General features: G+C 36.8%; 2 protein-coding genes across 5 annotated transcripts in view; one reads left to right on the forward strand and one right to left on the reverse strand.

The window, feature by feature from the left end:
- LOC150081770 (aldo-keto reductase 1B-like) overlaps positions 1 to 5038 on the forward strand; it is a 182544-nt gene extending 177506 nt beyond the window's left edge. Inside the window, exon 10 of the mRNA XM_090379631.1 lies at positions 5022 to 5038. Within this exon, the coding sequence (XP_090235757.1) occupies position 5022 (1 nt within the window). The 3' untranslated portion in view covers positions 5023 to 5038. The remainder of the gene's footprint in view (positions 1 to 5021) is intronic.
- qm (geranylgeranyl pyrophosphate synthase quemao) overlaps positions 1 to 26409 on the reverse strand; it is a 262140-nt gene that overhangs the window by 91 nt on the left and 235640 nt on the right. For 2 of the 4 annotated variants that reach the window (XM_090379639.1, XM_090379638.1), the window contains exons 9-11: positions 15133 to 15235; positions 5871 to 5985; positions 115 to 303 (exon numbers count right to left, since the gene is read on the reverse strand). In XM_090379639.1, the coding sequence (XP_090235765.1) occupies positions 228 to 303; positions 5871 to 5985; positions 15133 to 15235 (294 nt within the window). In that variant the 3' untranslated portion in view covers positions 115 to 227. Of the gene's footprint in view, positions 1 to 114; positions 304 to 5870; positions 5986 to 15132; positions 15236 to 26409 lie in introns of those variants that run through there. The other 2 variants (XM_090379637.1, XM_090379636.1) reach the window with 2 other exon arrangements.

The following is a 26409-nucleotide window of genomic DNA, read 5'->3' on the forward strand; positions in this document are numbered from 1 at the left end:
TTAAAAGATGAAAATGATGTTCTTAAGTTTTATATATAATTAAGCAAGTTAAAAATTATTAATAAAAATAAAATATTTCACCGTCAATTGACATTCTAATTTCAGTAACATAAATAAATATTTATTATGATTCTTTCATTTAAAATCAATGCCATTTCTAATTACAGAATTTAAAAGATTCATGATAAATAAGTACAGCCTACATCAGGATTTTTTTACAGTCATGGCTACCACGTTTTTAATTCATCTAATACAGCAATGAGATGAGGATTATGTCCTAAACTTTCGACTTCTTCGCGGGCCCTATAAATAAAACAATTAATTTACCATTTAATAATTTTAAAAAATTATTCATGTCACTTAACCTCACTCTATATAAAAGCAGTGAAAACAGGTGAAATATAAAAATCAAAACCAAAAAGCTAAATTAATTCTCCAGTTAGTTCAGTATTGTTAATTCTATTTGAATCTATTTATTCTACTTTTCAGTAGAATAAACAGATTCAAGATGCTAAATATTTGCTAATAATAAGGTAACATTATTCACCTAGCCATTTGAATACCAGATATAATCCCAATCACTCAACGAACAAGTTTAAGCTTCACACAAGGAAACAAATTTAAATTGAAAAAAGATGTTTGTAGAATTAGAATAGAATCAGAATATGTAAATTGTCCGTGTTACTCTATTTTCAATAAAATAGCAGAAATCTTCTTTTTTATTTTTTTTCATTGTATATCAGTGGTTTATCATTCACCGCTATATCAGTCACGATTACATCTATCCACACCTGGTTAGAAGTTTTACAGCAGTTTTAAACCAAACTGTGAGTCAACAATGATTCCCATATTTTATGGATATGGGAGAGAAACTCACCTGGGGGCACAACATTTTTAAATAAACTAGATGATTTGTATTCATACCAGCATTCACATGCTGGTATAAATAAAAATCATCAAGAAAATACTAGGGGTTTTGATTTTCACAGGGAGTACAGAACTATTGGAAGGTATGATCATGCAGTCATTAGTTGGAAGATGAAGAAAGATGTTGCAGTAGTTAAAGGTAAAGACACTGATTTTAATTTCAGAAAAGGAGACAGACAGTTTAATGCTCTACACAGCATTACTTATCTATTAATTGGACAGATTGCAGAGGGAGGGCGAATACATTAGAATTATGGAATACCTTTATCACAGAAGCCATGAATGTATATAGGTGATTCAGGAAGAATAGTAAATATTTTGGGAGGTTATAGTATCGATTATTCTGAATAAAAAAAAGTTAATATAAGCATGTGTCCAATTCTCAATGGATATGGAGATACAGCTGTTTGAAACTGATGTGCACAGCTCCCTAACTCAGATGTGACCAAGAAGCAGTAATAACCTGACACTGTTTGGTGTTACAAGTGCTATTAAGAACGGCGCACATCTTCACACATGCTGAATATGCCGATACGGTGTTTGTCTATGGTTTTTGTGGTGTAAGTGCTACTTCTGCTTGTAGAGAATACCGTCGACAGTTTCGTAACTGCAGAATACCAGATTCAAGAGCATTTACACCAAATTGCTTGAGACTGGTACAGTTCTCGGTGCTCATATTTCTTCTGAACGTGCAAATGAACAAAATGTGGATGAAATAGAACACATTCTTCAGTCCTACTATTAGCACACAAAGAATTTCTACACATATCGGTGTTCCACAGACAAGAGTATGGTAAACATTATATGAGCACAGTTTGTATCCATTTCATATACAGTGGGTGCAACACCTTCAACCAGGAGAAGACGCCCAGCGATTGGAATTTTGTCGGTGGGTAAATGCTAATCACCGATTAATTCCATTAACACTGTTGAGCAAGAATCTACTTTCACCCACGATGGTATTAACACCACCCGTAACTCTCATAGGTGGTCAGATGAAAGTCCACATGCCACTGTACATACAAATTTTCAACATCGTTTCTTGGTAAACGTGTGTGCAGTATCATCAACAATCAGTTGATTGGGCCTGTTGTGTTACAAAATCATCTTACAGGGCCCATTTACCTAAAATTTCTGCAAAATGAACTTCCACTACTATTGGAGGATGTTCCCTTGGCTACAAGGATTGGTATGTACTTTGAACATGATGGAGCTCCTGCACATTATACCAGTCTGGTGATACAATATCTAAATTGAACATTCCCTGAACGATGGATCGGCCACGATGATCCCTTTCATTGGCCACCAAGGTCTCCAGACCTAACTCGGTTAGATAATTGTTTGTGGGGGTGGATGAAAAGCACAGTATACAAAGAAAAGTCGAATACAAAGAGACGAATTGCTCACTCGCATTTTGGATACTTCTGCCTTCATAAAGGAATGCCAAGATGACCTCAGAAGAACAACATGTCATATTATCACAAGAGTTGCAAAGTGCATCGAGGTTGGTGGTGGTGGTGGTGGTGGTGGGATTTTCGAACATTTACTGTGAACCGTAAAAAAATTGTTTATTATTTATGTTTTGTATCATTCAGAAAGTCAATAAATACAAACAATATTAATTTATCGTACTTTAAAACCTCTCATAATCGCTTTGTGCATTGCCAGTTTCAAACAGCTGTATCTCTGTATCCATTGAGAATTGGACAATGTTTATATCAACTGTTTTATTCAGAATAATCGATACTATAACCTTCCAAAATATTTACTATTCCTCCTATATACTATTAAGAAAATATAATGAGGAGGAAGCTAATATGGATGGATGAATACAGAGCTGGCCAGTCTAACAGAGCAGAAAAGGACAGCATGTGAAAGGTAGGGAGCAAGAAAAAGTACTGAAGACTACAACAGCTACAAGCTGATTTGTAATAGTACCACATAAAGGTAGGGAGAGCGAGTATGAGAAAGCACTGACTAAGCAGAGAATGGGGAGACAGTTTCTCGTGTGCGTGAATACAAAGAAAACAAATCAAATTGGACCCTTGTATTGCGTGTGAATAACACATGCAAAACACAAACGTTAGATAACCCAGCTGATGAATTGAATAGGTATTTTGCATTGGTCTTTACTGATGAAAGAATCTACATGCTGAGGAGAGGCTGTACAAGTGAGGCTGAGACGTATGAAATTAGCAATCTTGAAATTACAAATTACTGTTTTATTAGAAAAACTTTCAAGCCTAAAGGCATGTAAGGCTCCTTGAGTTGATGGCATTTTTAGGGAGGTAACCAAATAATGTTTTGAATCATTGAGGTTAATTATGAAGGCATCATTGAACCTGGGAGAGATACCTTTGAATTGGAGAAGTGCCAAGAGTTCTAAAAGTAAAGTTGGTAACTACAGACTGGTTAGTCTGAATTCAATGGTAGGGAAAACCTCAGAGGCAATGATTAAAAGTGCAATCCAGGGATATTTACATAGAAACGGCATTCTGAAGGACATACAACATGGTTTTTGTTAAGAGAAAATCATGATTAACTTCATATGCTATTTTGACAGTTATTCATGAGCTGGATGTAAAGAACAATTTCAACAGTTTATTTGGATTTTAGCAAGGCACTTGACTCAGTCCCTCATGAGAAGTTACTGCTTAAACTGGAATATGTTGGATTACCAGAAAGATTCTAAGATGGATGACAGGGTAGCTGCAGCACAGAAAGTAGAGAGTTGCAATTAATGGTTATTCTTCAGATTGGTTAACTCCAGAGGTAGGGTCCCCCAAGGATCAGTTTTTGGACCATGGTTGCTTCTAATTTTCATAAATGACAGCAATGAAGGGATAAATGGCATAATGTCAAAACTTGCAGACAATGTAAAGATTAGGAGAATAGTTAATGATCAGTGTCAAGTAGCACTTCTTCAGGATGACTTTAACAAGCTTCAAGAATAGTCACAAAAGTGGCTGTTATGTTTTAATGCAGCAATGATGAATTAAAAACAGAAAAGGATCTGGGAGTTATGATACTGGCAGATATGAAGTTTCTGAGCAGTGTAAATTGGTGGCCAGGAAAGCTCATGGTGTCCTATTGATGATTTTTCTAACAATATCCTGTAGAGATAAGAAAGGCCAAAATTCCACTGTACAAGGCAATTGTAAGACCACATTTGGAATACTGTGTTCAAGTATGGAGACTTCAACTGATAAAGACACTGAGCCTCTTGAAAGGGTCCAAAGAAGGGCAACTCACATGGTGAGGTCAGCTAAAGGGCAACCGTACAAGGAAAGGCTTTGATTATGTGGGCTCACAGCTTGACAGAGAAGCACCTTAGAGGGGACCTGACTGAGGTTTATAAGGCTCTAAAAGGGATCAGTAAAATGAATGAAGGCAGAATCAGAAGGTTTGCTGCTATGAAGAATTCCAGAACTAGGGATCATAAATTCAAATTACAGGGGAAGAGAGGTTTAGACTAGATTGTATGGTTTTCTTTTAGCCAACAAACTGTTGATTCTGGGAATAAGTTATCTCCACAGGTAGTTGAGGCTTAATAACACTGGACTCAACTTTGGACCTAATTGTATAATTTTGATGTATGTCTTAAGTTTGTTTGCAACCAACAAAATAGCTAAGGCAATTAACCAAGCTGGTTGACTTTTGAACTTCAAAAGGTAATGTTGACTGGACTAGTGCTTTTTATCAGAGCAGCACAACCACTTCAATTCATAGCAAAATGCCTCTACACTATGAGATCAATGCACCAAGTAGGAAACTTATTTGTTCATTGTCATGTACAGAATGAGGATATGCCCTTAATTTACTTGTCGAAAATATATTAACACGTTGGCAACGATGTTGGAAACAAGTATGCTTAGTGCGTGGTCGAAAATTTTTTTGATAGAGTTTTTTTATGAATTATAAATGTTTATACACTATACTTTTGGTTAGTTTTTCACCTTTGACCCAATTTTTTAAGTGTACCACCAGTGGGTGGCACACAATGGCTCCAATGATTATTTTTTATTGGAGCCGTCATGTACCACCGGTGGCCTCTGAGCTCCACAATATGCAACATAATATGTTCTTTTTTTCAGATATCTAATTGAAAAGAAGTCAAAATGAGGGCAAGGGCAAGAAAAATTATTTCTTTACTTCAAAGAGATTCCTCTGATCAGGCTGCCTCATCGCATTCAGGCATAACACATATTGAAATCTCCAGCTGTTATATCAAGGGGGTCGATGTCTAGGACCAAATGTCATCTTATTATACCGCTCTTAGAAAAAATATCAAATGGTACAAAAAAGTTTTCTTTCAAATAGCTCTTGGCACATGCATCATGAATTCTTGGGTAATATATAAATTCGGTGACAACAGCAAGAAATTGGATATGCTACAGCTTGGACAAAAAATAAGAGGACTGTTGGACACTGAAAATGAAAATACAGAGGCTGAAGATGATGCTAAAATTGAAGAAAACTGACCACCTGCAAGGAAGAGGCCAAGAAGTAGTAGTACCATACTCAGTTTGTACATTTAGTGGATACTGTCCAGGAAAGCTGACTATGTGTCTACAGTGTTTCAATGAAAAACATAAGTAATAACTATTAGTTTTGAGCTACTTACTAAGGTTTTTATTTTACTGATTAGTTTTAACCTCATTATTTAGAATACAACCTAACCTAACTATTTGTTTCAAAAAAAAATATTTTTTAATTTTTTATATCCTGGTTTTATTAACTTATTACCATATTTATAGATAAGTGCATCACATGTGGTACACCAAACAACTTGTACCTATGCTATAGCTGTATGCCCAATATAGGGGGTCTCACTATTAACTGCAAGATTTTTAGCTATATAGAAAGTGAATTGACAAGTGTACCACATTGTTACCAATGTGTTAATGAACTTATAATCACAAAAATAATTAATTAGCACTCACTGTTGATCTAACTCCACAAGTACCTGACGAGTGTGATTAAAAGATCCTAACTTTTCCAAAAGATCTACTGCATATTTCTTGATTTCTACATCGGTTGTTCTCTGTCGGATAATATCTGGAGCAAGGTAAAGGAAACAAGGTTGACTGCTAAAAATACATTTTTTCTAATTTTCAGCTCAATGGGAGTACAATATTATATGTTTAAGGGATTACAATAAAATACATGCACTGACACAAAAGAAGTGAAATACATCATTGAAAGCTGTAATAATACTATTCATGAAGTGTCAGGTGAATACTAGAGGATGGGGGGTTACAGAAATTTTTATTTTTTCTCTCCTTTTGGTCCAATAGGGCCAAAATTTCTTTACTGTAGAATGCAGTGTGTGTGTGTGTGTGTGTGCAGAAGCATTATGATGATGATGGAGAAACCATCTACCATTTTAAAATATATTCAAGTATATTGCTATTTATTTGTTTGAGTTTTCCCAAACCTTTTCCTAAGTCAAATTACAACCTCTTCAGTATACGCCTGGTTTATTACCAGCCTATTCTAAACAAATTCATAACAAATAATGGCTTAAATGTTAAAAAAAAAAAAAAAAAAAAAAAGCCCAGAAACATTTTCACATCTGATTAAACCTGTCATATGTTTGACATTTTTTCAACAGCATAAGTTTGTGATTTTATTAAAACAAGGAGTGAAGTGTTTTAAACCTAGGTAATAACTAAATGATCTTTATTCCCATTGGAAATATATTCAGACAGAAACCAGACTTGGATGTCTGGTTTCTGTTTGAAAAGGAACATACCACTTCAGCGATTGCTGCCATTTCTGCTTCACCATTACAAAGAACAAGGGCCAAAGGTTTGATATATATATATATATATATATAATATTTATATAATATATAAATATAATATTTTTTATTCAGCACTACACACACTGCAGCATCCATATCTGTGTGTCCATTTTGGAGCCACTGTACACAATTTAATAAGTTCACTTGCCTTTACATACACATGCATAAAACAGCAATAAGAATGATGTGCTGCAATGCACAACTGCATTCAAAAATGCATCCAAGTGGTGTGTCATAATGCATATGAGCAGTCAAGCAGTGATCCAATATTCCTTATATTTCAAGGTACACCTCTAAAATGGTGTTCGCAAGACGGCCGCTAGTTAGTGTTTTTTTGTTATTTGGTTTTTTAGGAGCATTAGCAACTAAGGCCATATTGCTCCAGGGATATGCAGTGGTCATTCCCTGACCTTTCCATATCCTCTGTATTTGGTGGTCACGGGCTCAAACCCCGGTCTAATCAAGAAGCATGTGCTACGCACTACTGCTCCTGCCCACCTGGCTGCAGAGGCGCCGCTAGTTAGTGTGCACTGGACCGAACCTATTGGTAACTCTCTAGGAAGCTTCCGGATCAGCTAGTGTATAATCTTGCTACCTCTACTCTGCCAGATAGTGACTGGAGTGAGTCCGAGTCGAGTAGTGTGTATGCGGGGAGCATTGTCGAGGCCACGTTATGTCAAAGATCTGGGCATATTCTTACCATGTGTACGCCATATCCAAAAATTTCATTACTTCATACTGCACGTCCCACCCACTTTTAATTACAATTGATTGATTGATTTTTTTTTTTTTTGATTTGGTAGTTGTTGGCGCATCGGCTTCTGTGGCCATATTGCACCTCCCAAGGTTTTTGCAGTACTCTGATCCAAGCCCGCGGCGGGAATCGAACCCGCGACCTTTGGGTTGCCGGGCAGGTACTTTACCCACTAGGCTAGCCCGGTCGGCCTTACAATTGAATACACCATGAATTGTCAAACTAATAGAGCAAGCTTATCTGCAAAAAGATCTAAATCTCCCAAGCACTTCCTAATTCATTTCACAAATATATGTGGTCTCAATTCTAATCTCAACGATGTCCATTTCCACTTGAAGTCTGCCAAACCCCATGTACTTTTTCTGACAGAATCTCAGTTATCGGTTGATTCAACAACTGCTCATCTCAGATGCCCAAATTATTCGTTGTATGATTCCTTTCGCCTCAAAGGTGGTACTTGTGCATATGTCCATTTCTGATATTCCCTGTCAGAGATTTGGCAATTTGAAATCTCCTCTCTTCGATCTTCTCTGGCTTAAAATCTCTCTACCTCATTCTGTAAAATTCATCTGTTGTCTCTACCGTTCTCCCAACTCAACTAATCACTTGGAGCTCTTTGACTTCCTCTCTTTGTAATTTGACTTTCTCCAGTCCAACTTTCCTAACAGTGAGGTAATTTTCCTTGGTTATTTTAATGTTCACAACTCCAGCTGGCTTCCGTTTTCTAGTCACACTGACCCAGCTGGTCGAGATGCTGAGGCTTTTGCAATTACTAATGACCTTGTGCAGACTGTTCATTTACCTACAAGAATACCCGATAATCCTAATCATACAGCCTACATGCTGATCTTTTTCTCACAAACAACCCTTCTAAGTACACGGTCGAAGTGAGAGGTCCTTTAGGCACTTCAGATCACAACTTGGTGATTATCTCTTATCCAATGGAGCCTTTATATCAAGGTTGAGAGGTCCTTTAGGCACTTCAGATCACAACTTGGTGATTATCTCTTATCCAATGGAGCCTTTATATCAAGGTTATTCCCAACCTCGTGTTGTTTGGCATTACAAGAATGCAAAATGGGATGACCTGCAAGATTTCTTTTCTTCGTTTCCTTGGTTGGATTACTGTTTCAAAACTACTGATGTGAACGTTTGCTCAGATCGTGTCAGTGAAATTATTCTTGCAGGAATGGAATCCTTTATCCCACACTCCACTTTAAAATCTCCTCCTTTATCTAAACATTGATTTTCCAATAAATGTGCTAAGGCTTTTCAAGAGAAGCATGTTGCATGTCGTAATTGGCTTGTTTCTAATTCTTCAGTTTCATTTTATGCCTACACCAAAGCTCACAACAATTGTAAAGCAGTTATTAATCAGTCTAAACTAGAGTTTGAACAGGCTAAGAGTAGAAAACTTGCTTCTTTCACTAATGGTAGTCGAGTGTTTTGGTCTCTTAGCAAAGCTATTGGCCGCAACTTTTGCCCACCTCTGTCCAAACTAGATGGTTCTGTTGTCACTTCAGCCAAGGATAAAGCTGACCTGCTAGCATCCCATTTTTCTTCCAACTCATGTATTAATGATCTTGGTAAAACACCTCCCACCATTCCCAACACGCTCCATTCAATGCCTCCTGTAGTCTTCCGTCAAAAGGATGTCAGAAGGATTTTGACGAATCTTGATGATAAGAAAGCTCCTCCAGGTCCCGATGGTATTTCTCCACTTGTTCTCAAAACATGTGCTCTTATTCCAAACGTGTTTTTCCTTCTGCTTGGAAATTTGCTCATATCCAGCCAGTTCCTAAAAAGGGTGACAAATCCCTCCCATCCAATTATCATCCCATTGCAATTATATCCACTCTTTCTAAAATAATGGAGAAATCAATTAACGGCCAACTTTTAACTACCTAGAAACCTTCCGTATGATCAATGATCGCCAGTATGGATTCCGTCAGTTTCAATTCACTTGTGATATTCTGGCTTATGTTACCCATTTATGGACTAATTCAATGGAAATGTTTGGTGAAACACAAGTAGTTGCCCTTCACATCTCAAAGGCTTTCGATCGTGTTTCGCATAGAGGTCTTCTAAACAACTTCCATCTTATGGTTTGCCAACTGTTTTCTGTAATTGGTTATCCAGTTTTTTCTCTGATCACTCACTGAGGGTAATGGTAGATAGCTGTCTGTCTTATAACTTCTCCACTAATGCGGTGTCCTCCAAGGTTCAGTTCTTTCCCCCACTCTTTTCCTCTTGTATATTAATGACCTTCTTCCATTGACTGGAAATCCTATCCATAGTTTTCCTGATGATAGCACATTGCATTCCACTTTCCATTTTGAGAAACCTTGCCCTGCTCAATCAGCTTCAACTTCTCGAAAATCTGCTACCAATTCCTTAAATGGCGATCTTCAGGTAATTCTCCAGTGGGGCAAAGACAACTTAATTGATTTCAAAAAAAAAAACTCAGTCAAAAAAAAACCCTTGTAAAACTCAGTCTTGTCTTATATCTCGCAAAAAGGATTCTTCTGCTCCTATGCTTATCTTTAGTGACACTCTGATTTCTAGGCAAAATGATATATCTCTTTTGGAGATTACCCTGATTTCTAATCTCTCTTGGCACAAGCACATTCCAAATATTGCTTCCTCTGCATCTAAAAAACTTGGTTTTCTCTTTCGCTCTCGGCATTACTTTTCTTCCCAAGAGCTGCTCACTCTGTATAAATTGCAAATCTGCCCTGCCATGGAATATTGTTCCCACAACTGGGGTGGTGCCCCAAAACCTCTCTCAGGCTTCTTGATTCCATTCAGAAGAAGGCAGTCAGGTTAATTAATGATTCATCTCTAGCGTTGTCTCTCCACTTGCTGTCTCATAGACGTACTGTTTCTGCTGCATCCCTCTTCCATGGGCACAGTTCTTCTGAATTGGCTTCTATAATTCCCACTCTCTCTTTCAAAACGGTCGAACACATACCGCCACCAGCCAACATCCATTTACTATCCAACTTCAAACTCACAGAACCAACTTTTCATCTTCCTCATTTATCCATTCAACCGCCGTTTTCTGGAAGAACCTTCCTTCATACGTATTTCCTGAAAATTACAGTCTACAGAAGTCCAATGTCAACAAATATCTGCTTTCATCTTCTCAACCTCCAACCCAAGCATGGCACTAAGTACTATAGGTTCTAATATCTCTCGTGTTTGGGGTTTACATAAAAAAAAAAAAACCAATGAGTGCCATAAATGTAAAGGCACATGAAATTAACAACTACTCTGTACTAACACACTGACTGAATGCTTGACAGTAATGCTCGGCTTTTGTTTTTTTGCTTACATTGTTAGTTTATATACACGAGTAAACCTTTTATAAAAATTTTAAGACCTGTTTTCACTTACAGCTCAGGACAAAAGTAAGTGTTCATTTTTAGCAATGAATTCTAAACTTTTAATTTTCCACCATTATGTACAAATTTTCGGAATGCTGGGCTTGTCGAAATGTTGATTCTTTTGAACCTTCTGAAAATTACAACACATTGAATGATTTCTTTCACATTTACGTGGCAGAAAATTTGTTAAGTAGGTCAAGAATTTCACTAAGTTATAGAATGCAGCTGTTAAAATGTTGTTTTCAGATTTAAAATTTTTTTTTTACTTTTTAATTGTGCAAGATTTATATCCAAAAGTCAACTAAGCTGGCTTCCCACAACAGATGGAACACTATGAGGCCTCGACATGTGACTCTCCCCACAAATTGAATCTGGGTTAGATTTACTCTTTAATGTTCATGTTTATAATGAATGGGACATGGGGTTATCTTGGAAGATTCTGTTCATACTTATGTTGTGAGATTAATCCTTTTAGTCAGATTCCTGCTGTTCGCATATGTTTGGTTTGTTTCTATATAAAGTTTCCTATTCCGAATTACGTATATATATTGATTTATTGACTTCTATGTGTAAGCTGTGCACTTATTAAAAGCTGCCTGAGCACGACAAAAGCTTCAGAAGATACACATGCTATAGACTCAGTGTTGTGCGCATTCAGTTGGAAACAAAGGTATAATGAGAGTGGGGGTAATACATAGACCAGAAGATTGTGAAGGTTACGACAATTCTCTCTATATGCAAATTGTATGGGCCAGCAAGTCTGAATGTCATTAATTCATAGTCAATTAATAAACACAAGAAAGGCACCCGGGGTGGATGGGATCTATCCAGTTATATTAAAGGAGGCAGCAGAGGAAGTAAGCAAACCCTTAGCCATAATTACGAGAGCTTCCTTGGATTCAGGGGAGGTACCCACAGACTGGAGATGTGCAAATGTGACCCCAATTCACAAAGGAGGATCAAAGGCTGACACAAGTAATTATAGACCTGTGAGTTTAACTTCTGTTCCAGGAAAATTAATGGAGGCACTAGTTAAAGAAGCACTGCAGGATCATTTAGACAAGACTTCAGTTATAGCTCGGACACAGCATGGTTTTGTTAAGGGGAAGTCTTGCCTGACCAATTTGATTGGATACTATGATGCAGTCACAAAGGAACTGGATGCAGGGAATAACTTTGATATTATATACTTGGATCTTAGAAAGGCTTTTGATACTGTTGCACATGGAAGACTGCTGCACAAATTGGAGCAGTGGTGTGACACTGGAGGCAAATTGCTGCTGTGGGTGGCTGAGGGGGAGAAGACAGAGAGTGGTAATCAATGGACACTGCTCGTCGTGGACTAATGTTATTAGTGGAGTCCCTCAGGGCTCAGTATTAGGTCCATTATTGTTTTCTATATTTATAAATGATATTGATGATGGTATATCAAGCTTAATGTCGAAGTTTGCAGACGATACAAAGGTCGGCAGGGTTGTCAAGGACACTACTGACACTATGCTGCTGCAACAGGATCTGGAAAGGTTGAGCAGATGGGCTGAGAGGTGGCAAATGAAGTTTAACATTGACAAATGTAAAGTACTACACATGGGAAACAGCAACCCCAGAGCAACGTATCAACTCTGTGGTACTACACTGACAGTAGTAGAGAATGAAAGGGACCTGGGGGTGGTTGTGCAGGCAGATATGAAGTTCTCTGAGCAGTGCAGACAGGCTGCAAGAGTAGCTCATGGTGTATTGTCAATGATATATAGGAATTTTTCTAGCAGGGATAAGGAGGTGATTATTCCTTTGTATAAGGCAATGGTCAGGCCACACCTAGAGTACTGTATACAGGTCTGGAGGCCTCATTTCAAGAAGGATGTAGAGCTGCTGGAACGAGTACAGAGAAGGGCAACAAGATTAGTGAATGGAACAAAGGGTGCTCTTACGAAGAAAGGCTTAAGTTTTGCAAATTACAGTGTCTAGAGACTAGGCACCAGCGAGGTGATCTGATAGAGGTGCATGTGGAACAATATATCAGTGGTCTCCGCTATCGTCAACTGCTTTCTCTGTGTACACTCTGCTATGTTACACTTTTTCCCGAATGGCGATGGAGTCTTCCAAGATGAAAATGCACCGAGCCATCGGACACCTATTGTGCAGGAATGGTTTGGGGAACACTGTTCTGACTTCCAGCATATCAATTGGCCTCCAAACTCCTGCAATATCAATCCCAAAGAGCACTTGTGGGACACTATGCCAAGGCATATCAGGCATCTGGATACACCAACCACCTCCATACCTGCATTGCTGACTGCATTACACACAGCTTGGTTGGCCACAACTCCTGAACGCTTCCGACATCTTGTTGAATCAATGCTACATTGGATAGCTGCTGTACTGAGGGCAAAAGGAGGACCTACGAAATATTAGGTAGGTGGCCATAATTCAGTGATCACTCAGTGTATGTTTCATTGTGTTTACCCCATTGTGAATGATTTGTGAGACCCTTATCATAACAGCAAGCAATAAATTTTAGAAGTTCTAAGAAATGTCCTTGTAGAATGTCCATTTTCCCCACTTGTAGATTTTCCTCCATGTTCATAATGTCCCCTTAATGGCAAACACACTAACATGTCAAAAAAAGCACACAATTTAAAAGAGAGCATACTATATGTTAAAAGAGAGCATACTATTAGTTGCAATTTGATTTCTTTTTCCCCATTGTAGTAAATTTATAACAGAGGTTTGGTTTTTTAGTCTTAATTTGACCATACACATTTTTTTAAATGCTTCTTTGTGAATCTCTGATTTCTCACATTGTTTTAAGTTTATCTGTCATTTTTCTAATATTTGTAAATCCACCATTATTTTTGTCTGACCACGTTTTATTGTAGTGTTTATTATTTTTATCGGCATATATAACTCGCAATGAAAGCAATAACACCTTTTTGCTCTTGGTGAATAAATATTAGCCAAGGTTGCATAACATTTTTTCGTAATGTCATCATTGTAAAAATAATGTCTTCTTGAAAAGTTATCAAATTTAAAATATTGATCTTCTTGATTCCCAGCTGACAGGGTCCATAATCCAAATATTCTTTATTAAATTTGGGGTCAAATTACTATCTTTGAAAAGATATAGATCAGTAAGCCTATCTTCTCTGAATGTATTATCAGCAAAATCTAATATGTATTCATCTGTATCAATATGATTTCTTGCTGTTTCAATACCATCACTGTCTTTTTCTGGCTCAAATTCATTTTTTTTATCGTTTTATACTGATAGTTCTATTTCGCTTATTGTATGGAGTTGTTTAGATCTTTGGTCATCTTTATTGTCATTGTCTTCTTTTTTCTCTATTTTGCATTCATTCTGTTCCCCTTGATCATTTTTTTCTTGTGTTCTCATTTCACTTTTGATATGCATTTTTGCAGTACTCTGGTCATCTCAATGTTCTTAGAGTTGTTTGAATTTTTCCTCCTCCTCATTTATGATATTAAATTTTGATGTCAGTAAATTGAACATGTCCTTTACATTGTGACAGTTTTGACTAGCTTTATCAAGAGCATTTTTCTTTTTCTCTCATTTCCCGACAGTTTCTTCTTTTTAGCCTCACTGAATATGACTCAAAAAAAAAAAAAAAAAAAAAAAAAGTTTTTCAGTCATCTGATAATGGATTTCATCTGGCTTTGGCTAAGGCTTTATGTAGTTGTGTTAAAGTCTGATTGTGTGTTATTATACCAGTTGAAAGTAAATAAATTTATTTTTCAATTTGAGCTTCGTTTTTGGTAGATAGGATTGTACTTGCAACTTTCTTGGCCAAATAACGTCATCTTTTTCAACTCATTATTGGGACAGGCACTTAATTTGCCTAAGATTTGTCTAATCTTATTGCAGACAATTCTAGTTTACACATTTCTATCAATGTTGCAAGCAAACAACATCCAGGACTTTTTCTGGCTATTCTGCCATACATTCTTCACTCCACCACTTTTTGCAGTGAAAGTGTAATTAAAGTAAATTTGCAAGCACAATTTGTATCAGTTGAAAACTATTGAAACAAGAGCTATAAATCATTAAATTCATTATGGCTGTAAATTTGTCTTGAAGGCACAATGGACAATCTGTGCCTTTAAAAGAGAAATATCATTAAAAACTATGTTGTTTTAAGATTACTTACATATTGTGTAAGTAATTTTAAAAAACTGAATTTACTTCTTCACAAATGATTAAAGAAAATAACTATTAATAATACTTTTATATTACAGGATACTAATCATTCTTGGATCTTCTGGGTAATTTTGTATGGCATGAATTATTGGAAATGAAAACTTGCCTTCTGTCAAATCTTCACAATAGCTTTTGTTATCTGTATACTAAAACAAGAAACCATAATAAATTATTACTGTATTATACATTATTAGGATATAATCCACCATAAAATGACAGGGAAAATACCTACCCAAAAAAAAAAAAAAAATTCAAATTAAGCCATTAACGTTTTGAATACCATCTGTCAGAGATGTCTTTTCAATGTCTCTGACCACCAATCACTATGATATAGATACCTTTGTCAGCCCCCACTCCCAACCTTTCATTCATCATTAAATTTACCTACTCCTCTTTCTACAAGAATTAAACAAATAAGCACCCATTTTTATTGAAAACCCAGCAATACACCAACAAAAATATCATTTCAGATACAGTCAGTTCTGCTATAAAGCTAATTTTAGCAACGCAAATTTGCTCCAACGCGACTGATATATTAGAGAACAATGCGAGTATAACGCGATTTTCACGTTGGCTCATGTGCAATTTCATCTGAGAGTAACACCAGATGAACGCAAAACCCGGGAGCAAGGTGAAATAACAAGCTGCTTTTTAAGCTTTATAAATACATACATTTACAAAGCTTAAAAACATCAAACATGTGAGAGCTATATTTCCCATTTACTGTAGTTGTATTGGTCAGAGACACACTGTTGTCATTCGCTGTATTCACAAGATAACATGTGATATTGTAGGCTGACTCATGTTTCGGGAGCTAACATTTTTCTGTTCAAACAGAAACTTTTTGAGGCATGATAGCATAAGCAGAGGAGCACGTTTCATGAGGTCACTACCATAAAACAATAAAAACAATTTTGCAGTTCCTGGTTTATTGGGCTTTTCTGTTAGTGCAATCTATTATAAATGGGTAGTAAACTCGATCTTATTGCATTTTTTTTTTTTTTTTTTTTTTATGAAAACCCTAAACACGAAAGGTATCAAAACCTATAGTACTTAGTACCGTGCATGGGTTGGAGGAGAAGTATGGGGGGAAGGGGATGCCGGAAACTTTGCTCTAGAGACTAAACATGGGTTTCGCCACTTCAAGCCTCCAAAAAGCAAAGTGGTGGTATTTCACCGGTTGATGAAAGTCATCTACCACCTACATTTGCAATAATACCGATAGATAGCTGGATTCTGTGGGTTTTTATATGAAATATGTTTCTCCTTCCATGAAATCTTCAATCACACGCGCACACACACACACACACACACACACATGCACGCACATTTTACCTATCCTGTCCACACCCTCTAAGAAAATTAAATAAATATTCAGAATCTTCTCTTCATTCCTATTTTTAAGCTTCATAAACTTGTTACTTCGTATCTCATTTGTGTGTGTGTGCAGTGTTCGCCATTATTGATTGCTTATCGTTTTTACTGTTTTAAATTTTACAATCCAAAAAAAAATTTTAGAGAACAGAAATATCAATTAGTATGCATGTATTTAGTATCAATTAAGCGTACATAGTCTCCAACCAATACAAGGTATCTTGTCAAGGTAACATGCTATATTTACTGTAATATTTATTTATTTATTAGAAATTTAAGATGCTTGAACCTGTGTTAGCAATTTTATTGGATTTCTAACTTTTTTTTAGAGTTTTACTTACCAGACTGAACATTTTTTTTAGGTGCTCTGCCCCTATCCCTATTTTCCCCATAAGCCCTGTTGTTTTTAATACGTGAAATACCATAACGCAGTGATTTTTAGGAACACCGCGTTATAGCAGAAATGACTGTAAATGTTTTATGTCAACTGATATTCTAGAAGTATGAGCACATGTATATTAAGAGTGAACTATGCACACTTTTCAAATTATGAAAAAATAATGGTGAAATTTGATTAACTCAAAATGAAATGCAATGAAAAATATCAAATGAACAAATAACATTTTCAAAAGCCATGATTTAAATCTTACTTTTTTGCAAACTATGTGCTGCAAAAATCTAGCAAACTTGGAAGAAAACAAAAAAAAAAAAAGAAAGTGTTTTCTTCAGGAAACTTGCTTTCTTGTAGTGAAAGATGTTAGGTGACAAAAAAAATTGGCAATATTAAAACAGATAACCCTCAAAGTACAGTTAAACCTTTTGATAAACATAAAATTTCATAAGTATAAGGTTTTTGATCAAAATTTCAATTCAGTCTTTATTTTGCTGCACTCCATACCTTTAAACAGCAACTTAAAGGACAAGATGACCTTCAGCTTCCATGGTGACCTCAAAGATGAAAGATTATTAAAATGGAGTACTCTAGTAAAAATTAAATTTCATTAAGGAATTTTGTGTTATAAAATTTAATCGCTTGGAGGAACTTAAGAAGCCATAAACTTATTCATGTTAGATTTGAATTCCTGGTAAGTCGCCATTTTTCAGAAAAAAGATTGACAGTGTAAAGGCATGCTTATACTGTCAGCTTTACACACACACACACACACACACACACACACACACACACACACACACACACACACACACACACACACACACACACACACACACACACACACACACTTTACCTGTCCACCCTCTAAGAGTTCATTTAGTTCTTCCTTGAATTTATTTAAACTACACATCTCTACACACAGGGCCAGGGGTATTTTGGTGGGCGAGGAGGTATTCCTGCACTCCTTTCAATAATAAAAAATATAGAAAGTTTTGTATTTTGATAAATTTATTTTTGAAATGAAAAAATTAAAAACCCATCATTACAAAGACTAGGATGTTTACTATTTTAATTGTGGTAAATATCAACATTACCATAAGTGAAAACTACAAAGAGGTCAAATTTTGATTAGAATAATTATAACAAAAAATACTTACCAAATAAATAATTGTACATTACATTCCATCATATTGTCATCATATCGTCTTTTTAAAGTTATTTAAAATAAAATTTAATAAAATTTTCTTGTTTCACACAAGATGCATATTTTTAACTAATTATCAAAAATTCACTCTAAGGTATCTATCCTTTTGCTTGATTTTAAATCAGCAAATTTATCAATCATATTCAGTGAAATCCAATTTTGCAACTATATCATTTTCAACTGACAGTATTGCCAAAAAAGTTAATTTTGCCTGTGACCTTGATGATCACAAGTATGTTTTGATAAACTACTTTTGCTATAGTTAGTGGAATTGTTAACATAATTCTCAAGCTACCCAGAAATTTGGTAACATACCTTATCCACTGTTAGTATTTATAAATTTCAAAATGCTTACAGAATTATCATCTACATTTTCTGGCAACAGCCTTACCAGTCTCAATTTGTTGACATAAATAAACAGCATTTCAATCACATTCATTTTAAGTGCATTACACTTTTCCAACAAATCACAATTTAGTTTTATTTATGCTATGCAAAAAACCTAAATTATTATTAAACTTTATTTGCTTAGCTCTTTCTGTTAGTGACATAACTGCATGATCTAATAGCACATTGAAAACATTATTTTGAAAATATTTTTCCTCATTTTTATTGTCTGAATTTTCCTTTCTGGATTCTTTCCAGTAAAAACATTTTTTTCTGCATAAATCTGACAATTTTAAACTCTGTTTTTATGTTTAATTTTACCATTAACTCCTTTGCCAATTTTATTGCTGTGATATAATGGAATTCTCTGTATTCCTTTAAAAATTTTCTTGCAGTTTTCTAAAAGCATTACTATAGATCCTAGTTTGGTCCTTGAGGTTGTCACAGATATTCTCTCACATATGCCAGACAAGCTGTACTTGCTACCTGGGAGTCTAAAACGCTGATGGAACTGATATTCAGGTGACACTCAAGTCAAGTGGACCCAATTTCGGCGAAGTCTGGACGGTCTGTGAAAGCCAAACCCTCTGCTTGCACCTTCACAAAGGTGGGACTGTTAGTAATCCTGGGTATAACCTCCATGCACAAGTACATGGTGGGTGACCACCCAGGTGTGAACCAACGTAACCAGGGGTTGAGATGTGGCGCCCACACCACATGTAGGAATGTCGCCCCTCTATGTTACCAGGCAGTATCAGGTGGTAGATGACTCTCATCAACCGGCACAATACCACCACTTTGCTTATTGGAGGCTTGAAGTGGTGCAACCCATGTTTAGTCTCTAGAGCTAAGTTCCGGTCAACCCTTCCCTATTTCTTCCATCATGCAGTATGATTGATGACTTTTTGAGGTTATGATGAACATCATGGGAAGATCCAATATTCCTTACATTTTGAGGGTACAGCTCTAAAACGGTATTCGCAGGCCGGCCGCTAGTTAGTACACTGGACTGAACTGATTGGTAACTCTCTAGGAGGCTTCCGGATCAGCTAGTGTATAATCTTGCTACTTCTACTCTACTCTACCAGATAGTGACTGGAGGGTATCCGAGTAGTATGTAGCATGGAGCATTGTCGAGGCCATGTTATGTCAAGGATCTGGGCATATTCTTACCATGTATACGCCATATCCAAAAATTTCATTACTTCATACAGCATGTCCCACCCACTTTTTCTTACTATTGAATACACCATGAATTGTCAAACTAATAGAGCAAGCTTATCTGCAAAAAGATCTAAATCTCCCAAGCACTTCCTAATTCATTTCACAAATATACGTGGTCTCAACTCTAATCTCAACGATGTCCATTTCCACTTGCAGTCTACCAAACCCCATGTACTTTTTCTGACAGAATCTCAGTTATCGGTTGATTCAACTACTGCTCATCTCAGATGCCCAAATTATTCGCTGTATGATTCCTTTTGCCTCAAAGGTGATACTTGTGCATATGTCCGTACTGATATTCCCTGTCAGAGACTTGGCAATTTGGAATCTCCTCTCTTTGATCTTCTCTGGCTTAAAATCTCTCTACCTCATTCTGTCAAATTCATCTGTTGTCTCTACCGTTCTCCCAACTCCACTAATCACTTGGAGCTCTTTGACTTCCTTTCTTTGCAACTTGACTTTCTCCAGTCCAACTTTCCTAACAGTGAGGTAATTTTCCTTGGTGATTTTAACATTCACAACTCCAGCTGGCTTCTGTTTTCTAGTCACACCAATCCAGCTGGTCGAGATGCTGAAGTTTTTGCAATTACTAATGACCTTGCACAGATTGTTCATTTACCTACAAGAATACCGGACAATCCTAATCATACAGCCAACACGCTTGATCTTTTTCTCATAAACAACCCTTCTAAGTACACGGTCGAAGTGAGAAGTCCTTTAGGCACTTCAGATCACAACTTCGTGATTGTCTCTTCTCCAATGGAGCCTTTATTTCATGGCTATTCCCAACCTCGTGTTGTTTGGCATTACAAGAATGCAAAATGGAATGACCTGCGAGATTTCTTTTCTTCTTTTCCTTGGCTGGATTACTGTTTCAAAACTTCTGATGTCAACGTTTGCTCAGATCATGTCAGTGAAATTATTCTTGCAGGAATGGAATCTTTTATCCCACATTCCACTTTAAAATCTCGTCCTTTATCTAAACCTTGGTTTTCCAATAAATGTGCTAAGGCTGTTCAAGAGAAGAATGTTGCATATCGTAATTGACTTGTTTCTAATTCTTCAGTTTCATTTTCTGCCTACACCAAAGCTCACAATTGTTGCGAGCTTTGCCTACACCAAAGCTCGCAACAATTGTAAAGCAGTTATTAATCAGTCCAAACTAGAGTTTGAACAGGCTAAGAGTAGAAAACCTGCTTCTTGCCCTAATGGTAGCCAAGCCTGGTCTCTTGCCAAAGCTATTGGCCGCAACTTTTGCCCATCTCTGCTCCCACCTCTGTCCAAACCAGATGGTTCTGTTGTCATTTCAGCCAAAGATAAAGCTGACCTGCTAGCATCCCATTTTTCTTCCAACTCATGTATTAATGATCTTGGTAAAACACCTCCCACCATTCCCAACACGCTCCATTCAATGCCTCCTGTGGTCTTCCATCAAAAGGATGTCAGAAGGATTTTGACGAATCTTGATGCTAAGAAAGCTCCAGGTCCCCATGGTATTTCTCCACTTGTTCTCAAAACCTGTGTTCCTGAACTTACTCCTATTCTTTTCCGCCTTTTTTCACTTTCTTATTCGAAAGGTGTTTTTCCTTCTGCTTGGAAATTTGCTCATATCCAGCCAGTTCCTAAAAAGGGTGACAAATCCCTCCCATCCAATTATCATCCCATTGCAATTACTTCTATTCTTTCTAAAATAATGGAGAAATCAATTAACCTTAAACTACCTAGAAACCTTCCGTCTGATCAACGACCGACAGTATGGATTCCGTCAGTGTCAATCCACTGATGATATTCTGGCTTATGTTACTCATTTATGGACTAATTCAATGGAAAGGTTTGGTGAAACACAAGTAGTTGCAGCCGACCGGGCTAGCCGGGTGGGTAAAGTGCCTGCTTGGCAACCCAAAGGTCGCGGGTTCGATTCCCGCCTCGGGCTTGGATCAAAGTACTGCGAAAACCTTGGGAGGTGCATTATGGCCACAGAAGCCTATGCGCCAACAACTACCAAAAAAAAAAAAAAAAAACAAGTAGTTGCTCTTGACATCTCAAAGGCTTTTGATCGTGTTTGGCATAAAGGTCTTTTAAACAAGCTTCCATCTTATGGTTTGCCAACTGTTATTAGTAATTGGTTATCCAATTTTCTGATCGCTCACTGAGAGTGATGGTAGATGGCTCTCTGTCTTCTAACTTCTCCCCTAATGCCGGTGTCCCCCAAGGTTCAGTTCTTTCCTCCCACTCTTTTCCTCTTGTATATTAATGACCTTCTTCCATTGACTGGAAATCCTATCCATAGTTTTGCTGATGATAGCACATTGCATTCCACTTTCCATTTTGAGAAACCTTGCCCTGCTCAATCAGCTTCAACTTCTCGAAAATCTGCTACCAATTCCTTAAATGCCGATCTTCAGGTAATTCTCCAGTGGGACAAAGACAACCTAGTTGATTTCAAACCTGATAAAATTCAGTCTTGTCTTATACCTTGCAAAAAGGATTCTTCTGCTCCTATGCTTATCTTTGGTGATACTCCAATTTCTAGGCAAAATGATATATCTCTTTGGGGGATTACCCTGACTTCTAATCTCTCTTGGCACAAGCACATTAGAAATATTGTTTCCTCTGAATCTAAAAAACCTGGTTTTCTCTTTCGCTTTTGGCATTACTTTTCTTCCAAACAGCTGCTCACTCTGTATAAATTGCAAATCCCCCCCTACCATGGAATATTGTTCCCACATCTGGGGCGGTGCCCCCAAAACCTCTCTCAGGCTTCTTGATTCCATTCAGAAGAGTGCAGTTAGGTTAATTAATGGTTCATCTCTAATAGAGTCTCTCTACTTGCCGTCTCATAGACGTACTGTTTCTGCTGCATGCCTCTTCTACAGATACTTCCATGGGCACTGTTCTTCTGAATTGGCTTCTATAATTCCTGCTCTCTCTTTCAAAACAGTCCGAACACGTGCCGCCACCAGCCAACATCCATTTGCTGTCCAACTTCAAACTCACAGAACCAACTTTTCATCTTCTTCATTTATTCATTCAACTGCCGTTTTCTGGAAGAACCTTCCTTCATACATATTTCCTAACAATTACAATCTACAGAAGTTCAAGTCAAATGTCAACAAATATCTGCTTTCATCTTCTCAACCTCCAACCCAAGCACGGTAGTAAGTACTATAGGTTCTAATACCTCTCGTGTTTGGGGTAAGTACTAATACCTCTCGTGTTTGGGGTTTACATATAAAAAAAAAAAAAAAAAAGTTCGATTTCAGAGCCCTCCATTGATTTGCTGAGAATATTAACTTGAAACAAAATATCATCCCATACACAGAGTGTAACTAAAAATTCTTCAGCCTTTACCACAAGATATTCTGCTGTGGCAATAGGTTCAGCAGAAGGCTTGTCTGCCAACCCAATTAAGGCATCTCTCAACCCTAAAATTTCATTTTTAACACAGTCAACTTTACATTCTCATCTGGTATCACATAATGGCTTAGAAGTTAAGCTGAAAAATTACACAAATTCTTTGTATAACCCAAAAAAATCCTCTAGAAGAAACTGAACTAGAGACATTTTATTGTTTTACTGTCCCTAACTACTAAATTTAGAGAATGGCATCTGCAAGGCATGAAAAATACTCATGGGTAGCAACTTAATATTCTTGTCTGTACTGCTCTGTTTCTGTCTTTCATATTGGCACCACTGTCATATCCCTGCCCTCCACAATTACATAAATCTAACTGAAAATCATTTAGCATATGTGTTATTGAATCATAAATCCTCTCTTTCCAGATGAATCAGTTATTGGCCAGTAAGCAATGAAATGTTCTCTTATTTTAATATCATCAATGTCAATCAACAAATCTTAGTGTTAAGAAAAGCTGTTCATTATGACTAATGTCGGGGGTGCAATCTATTACTATGCTACAATACTTTGCTTTCCTAGCTTTTTCCAGTATGCTTTCATCAGTAAAATCTCCTAGCATATCAATCAATTCATCTTGAATCTTTTTACCACAGTAATGAACATGGGTTTCAGATGATATTATTTGACACTCAATTAAGATGATATTATTATGCTCACTCATAACCAAATCAAATTTTCCTAGTAGTTCAATGCAACCTAGAAAGTGACCATTATACTTTGTCAGAATATCCACGAAAAGCTAAGTTATTTTTGGCCAAAAACAACTTAGTAATAATAAGATAATATTAATTAATCTTTCTAGAACATTTCTCCCTCCAATGACTTTTTTTTTAAGAAGTGTTTTATTCTTATTAAGCCGTAAATCTGTTTCAAGCCACATTTTCTGGTATTTCAAATCCTGAGACGAGTTTTCATAAAGTTTTTAAACATTCTCTAAGATGCTTCCAATTGCTCACTCTCATCCTTGCTGAGCTACTTCTACCTAAAGGATCAAAAAGCTTACAGCAGGAATAGAAACTGCATTTTCAGTCTCTGAATACACTAACCACCTTCTTAAAAATGTTTTGCTATTGCTTATTTTCATATAACACATCAAAATAGAAAACCTGCAATCATTCCTCACAACTGATGGACCAGTCATTATTAGATGATCGAATTTCGAAGGTGATAAGTTATCAGACCAAAGGCTGATATTACCATAATACTGCTTTGAAATTTTTGTTATAAATGCAAAATCTTTCTTAAAATTCAGATCTACATTGCATATTTCATTTTTGTTATTTACATTTTCATTTAACATATCACTAATTTCCTCATTACTTTTAACTTCAACTATATATTTAACATATTTATTCCCACAGTCCACTAATTTTGCTTGGTTTATTTGTGCTTCTTCCTCCACGTTTTCCTCATTTTTCACTAACACAATGAATAAAGATTGGACTTTAAAAGATGTGGATGTTTTCATATATTTCAACAGTTTTGGATGCATCTGATTTTCAATTATTTTTTCCTGTCTTCTTTTGCGATTTTGTGATCCAGATAATTTCTTTGAAGCCATTTGGTATTGTCTAAATAAGTAAATTTAACAAGGGAAATAAATCCCATTGCACTGCTATATTATTAATTATTTCAAATAAAAATTAAAAGCACTACAATATTAGAATATGAAAAATGAATTTAATATATGGTAACTGAAATGTTTGGTAACTGTGAAATGTGAACTACAAGTTGTTCACAAGGGTCATTACTAACAGATTAGAAAGAATACTTGATGAGGATCAACCGAAAGAGCAAGCTGGCTTTAGGATAGGATTCTCAACTATGGATCACCTTCACGTAATATCACAGCTAATGGAGAAAGCAAATGAACATAAAACACCATTATGCCTGGCATTTGTGGATTATGAAAAGGCATTTGACTCCATACAGCATAAGGCAATGTTTCGGGCACAGCAAAGACAAGGCATTGATACCCCATATATTATGATTTTGAAGAAAATATATGAGAGTGCTACCTCCTTTACTAGACTAGACAAAGACAGTAGGAAATTTAAAATTGAGAAAGGAGTTCGACAAGGAGACACAATATCTCCGAAGCTGTTTACGGCTGCCCTTGAGGAAGCTTTCAGAAGATTAGACTGGTCGCAGAAAGGAGTCAATGTGAATGGAAAGTACCTAAACCATTTACAATTTGCAGATGACATTGTGGTCATAAGCCACGATCCCAAAGAATTGGAAGAAAATCTTAATCAGTTATGCACAGTTAGTAAGGATTTTGGACTAAACATGAATATGGCTAAAACAAAAGTAATGATGAACAAGTATGCCACAGAAATGGAAATAATGATTGAAGGAGCAGTAATTGAAAAGGTGGAGTCATTAGCATTAGCATTAGTAGAGGCATTTGATGCAAGAAAGCAAGCTTATGCAGCATCAGCCAAAAAAAAAAACCCACTTCCATTTCACCCCTCTGTTCGTTCAAAATATCTGTCCAGCTGAGCCTTAAACTTATTTAGGCTATCACCCTCCACTACAAGGGATGGAAGTCTGTTCCACCAACCAACCACCCGCTGGCTAAAGGCAAATTTCCGCACGTCTATCCTACATCTGTCTTTCCTCAATTTGAATTTATGCCCTCTCAGGTGATTATTCTGAGCTAGAGGAAGAATCCCATCAGCATTGAGCATGCTCAAACCATTCAAGGCTTTATACACCTCTATCAGATCACCTCGCTGGTGCCTAGTCTCCAGACACTGTAATTTGCAAAACTTAAGCCTTTCTTCGTAATAGCACCCCTTTGTTCCATTCACTAATCTTGTTGCCCTTCTCTGTACTCGTTCCAGCAGCTCTACATCCTTCTTGAAATGAGGCCTCCAGACCTGTATACACTACTCTAGGTGTGGCCTGACCATTGCCTTATACAAGGGAATAATCACCTCCTTATCCCAGCTGGAAAAATTCCTGTATATCATTGACAATACTCCATGAGCTACTCTTGCAGCCCGTCTGCACTGCTCAGAGAACTTCATATCTGCCTGCACAACCACCCCCAAGTCCCTTTCATTCTCTACCACTGTCAGTGTAGTACCACAGAGTTGATACGTTGCTCCGGGGTTGCTGTTTCCCATGTGTAGTACTTTACATTTGTCAATGTTAAACTTCATTTGCCACCTCTCAGCCCATCTGCTCAACCTTTCCAGATCCTGTTGCAGCAGCACAGTGTCAGTAGTGTCTTTGACAACCCTGCCAACCTTTGTATCGTCTGCAAACTTGGACATTAAGCTTGCTATACCATCATCAATATCATTTATAAATA

The sequence above is a fragment of the Mastigoproctus giganteus genome, chromosome 8 (genome assembly GCF_048544385.1).
Source record: "Mastigoproctus giganteus isolate SK-2022 chromosome 8, ASM4854438v1, whole genome shotgun sequence".
In the NCBI taxonomy this organism is placed as follows: domain Eukaryota; kingdom Metazoa; phylum Arthropoda; class Arachnida; order Uropygi; family Thelyphonidae; genus Mastigoproctus; species Mastigoproctus giganteus.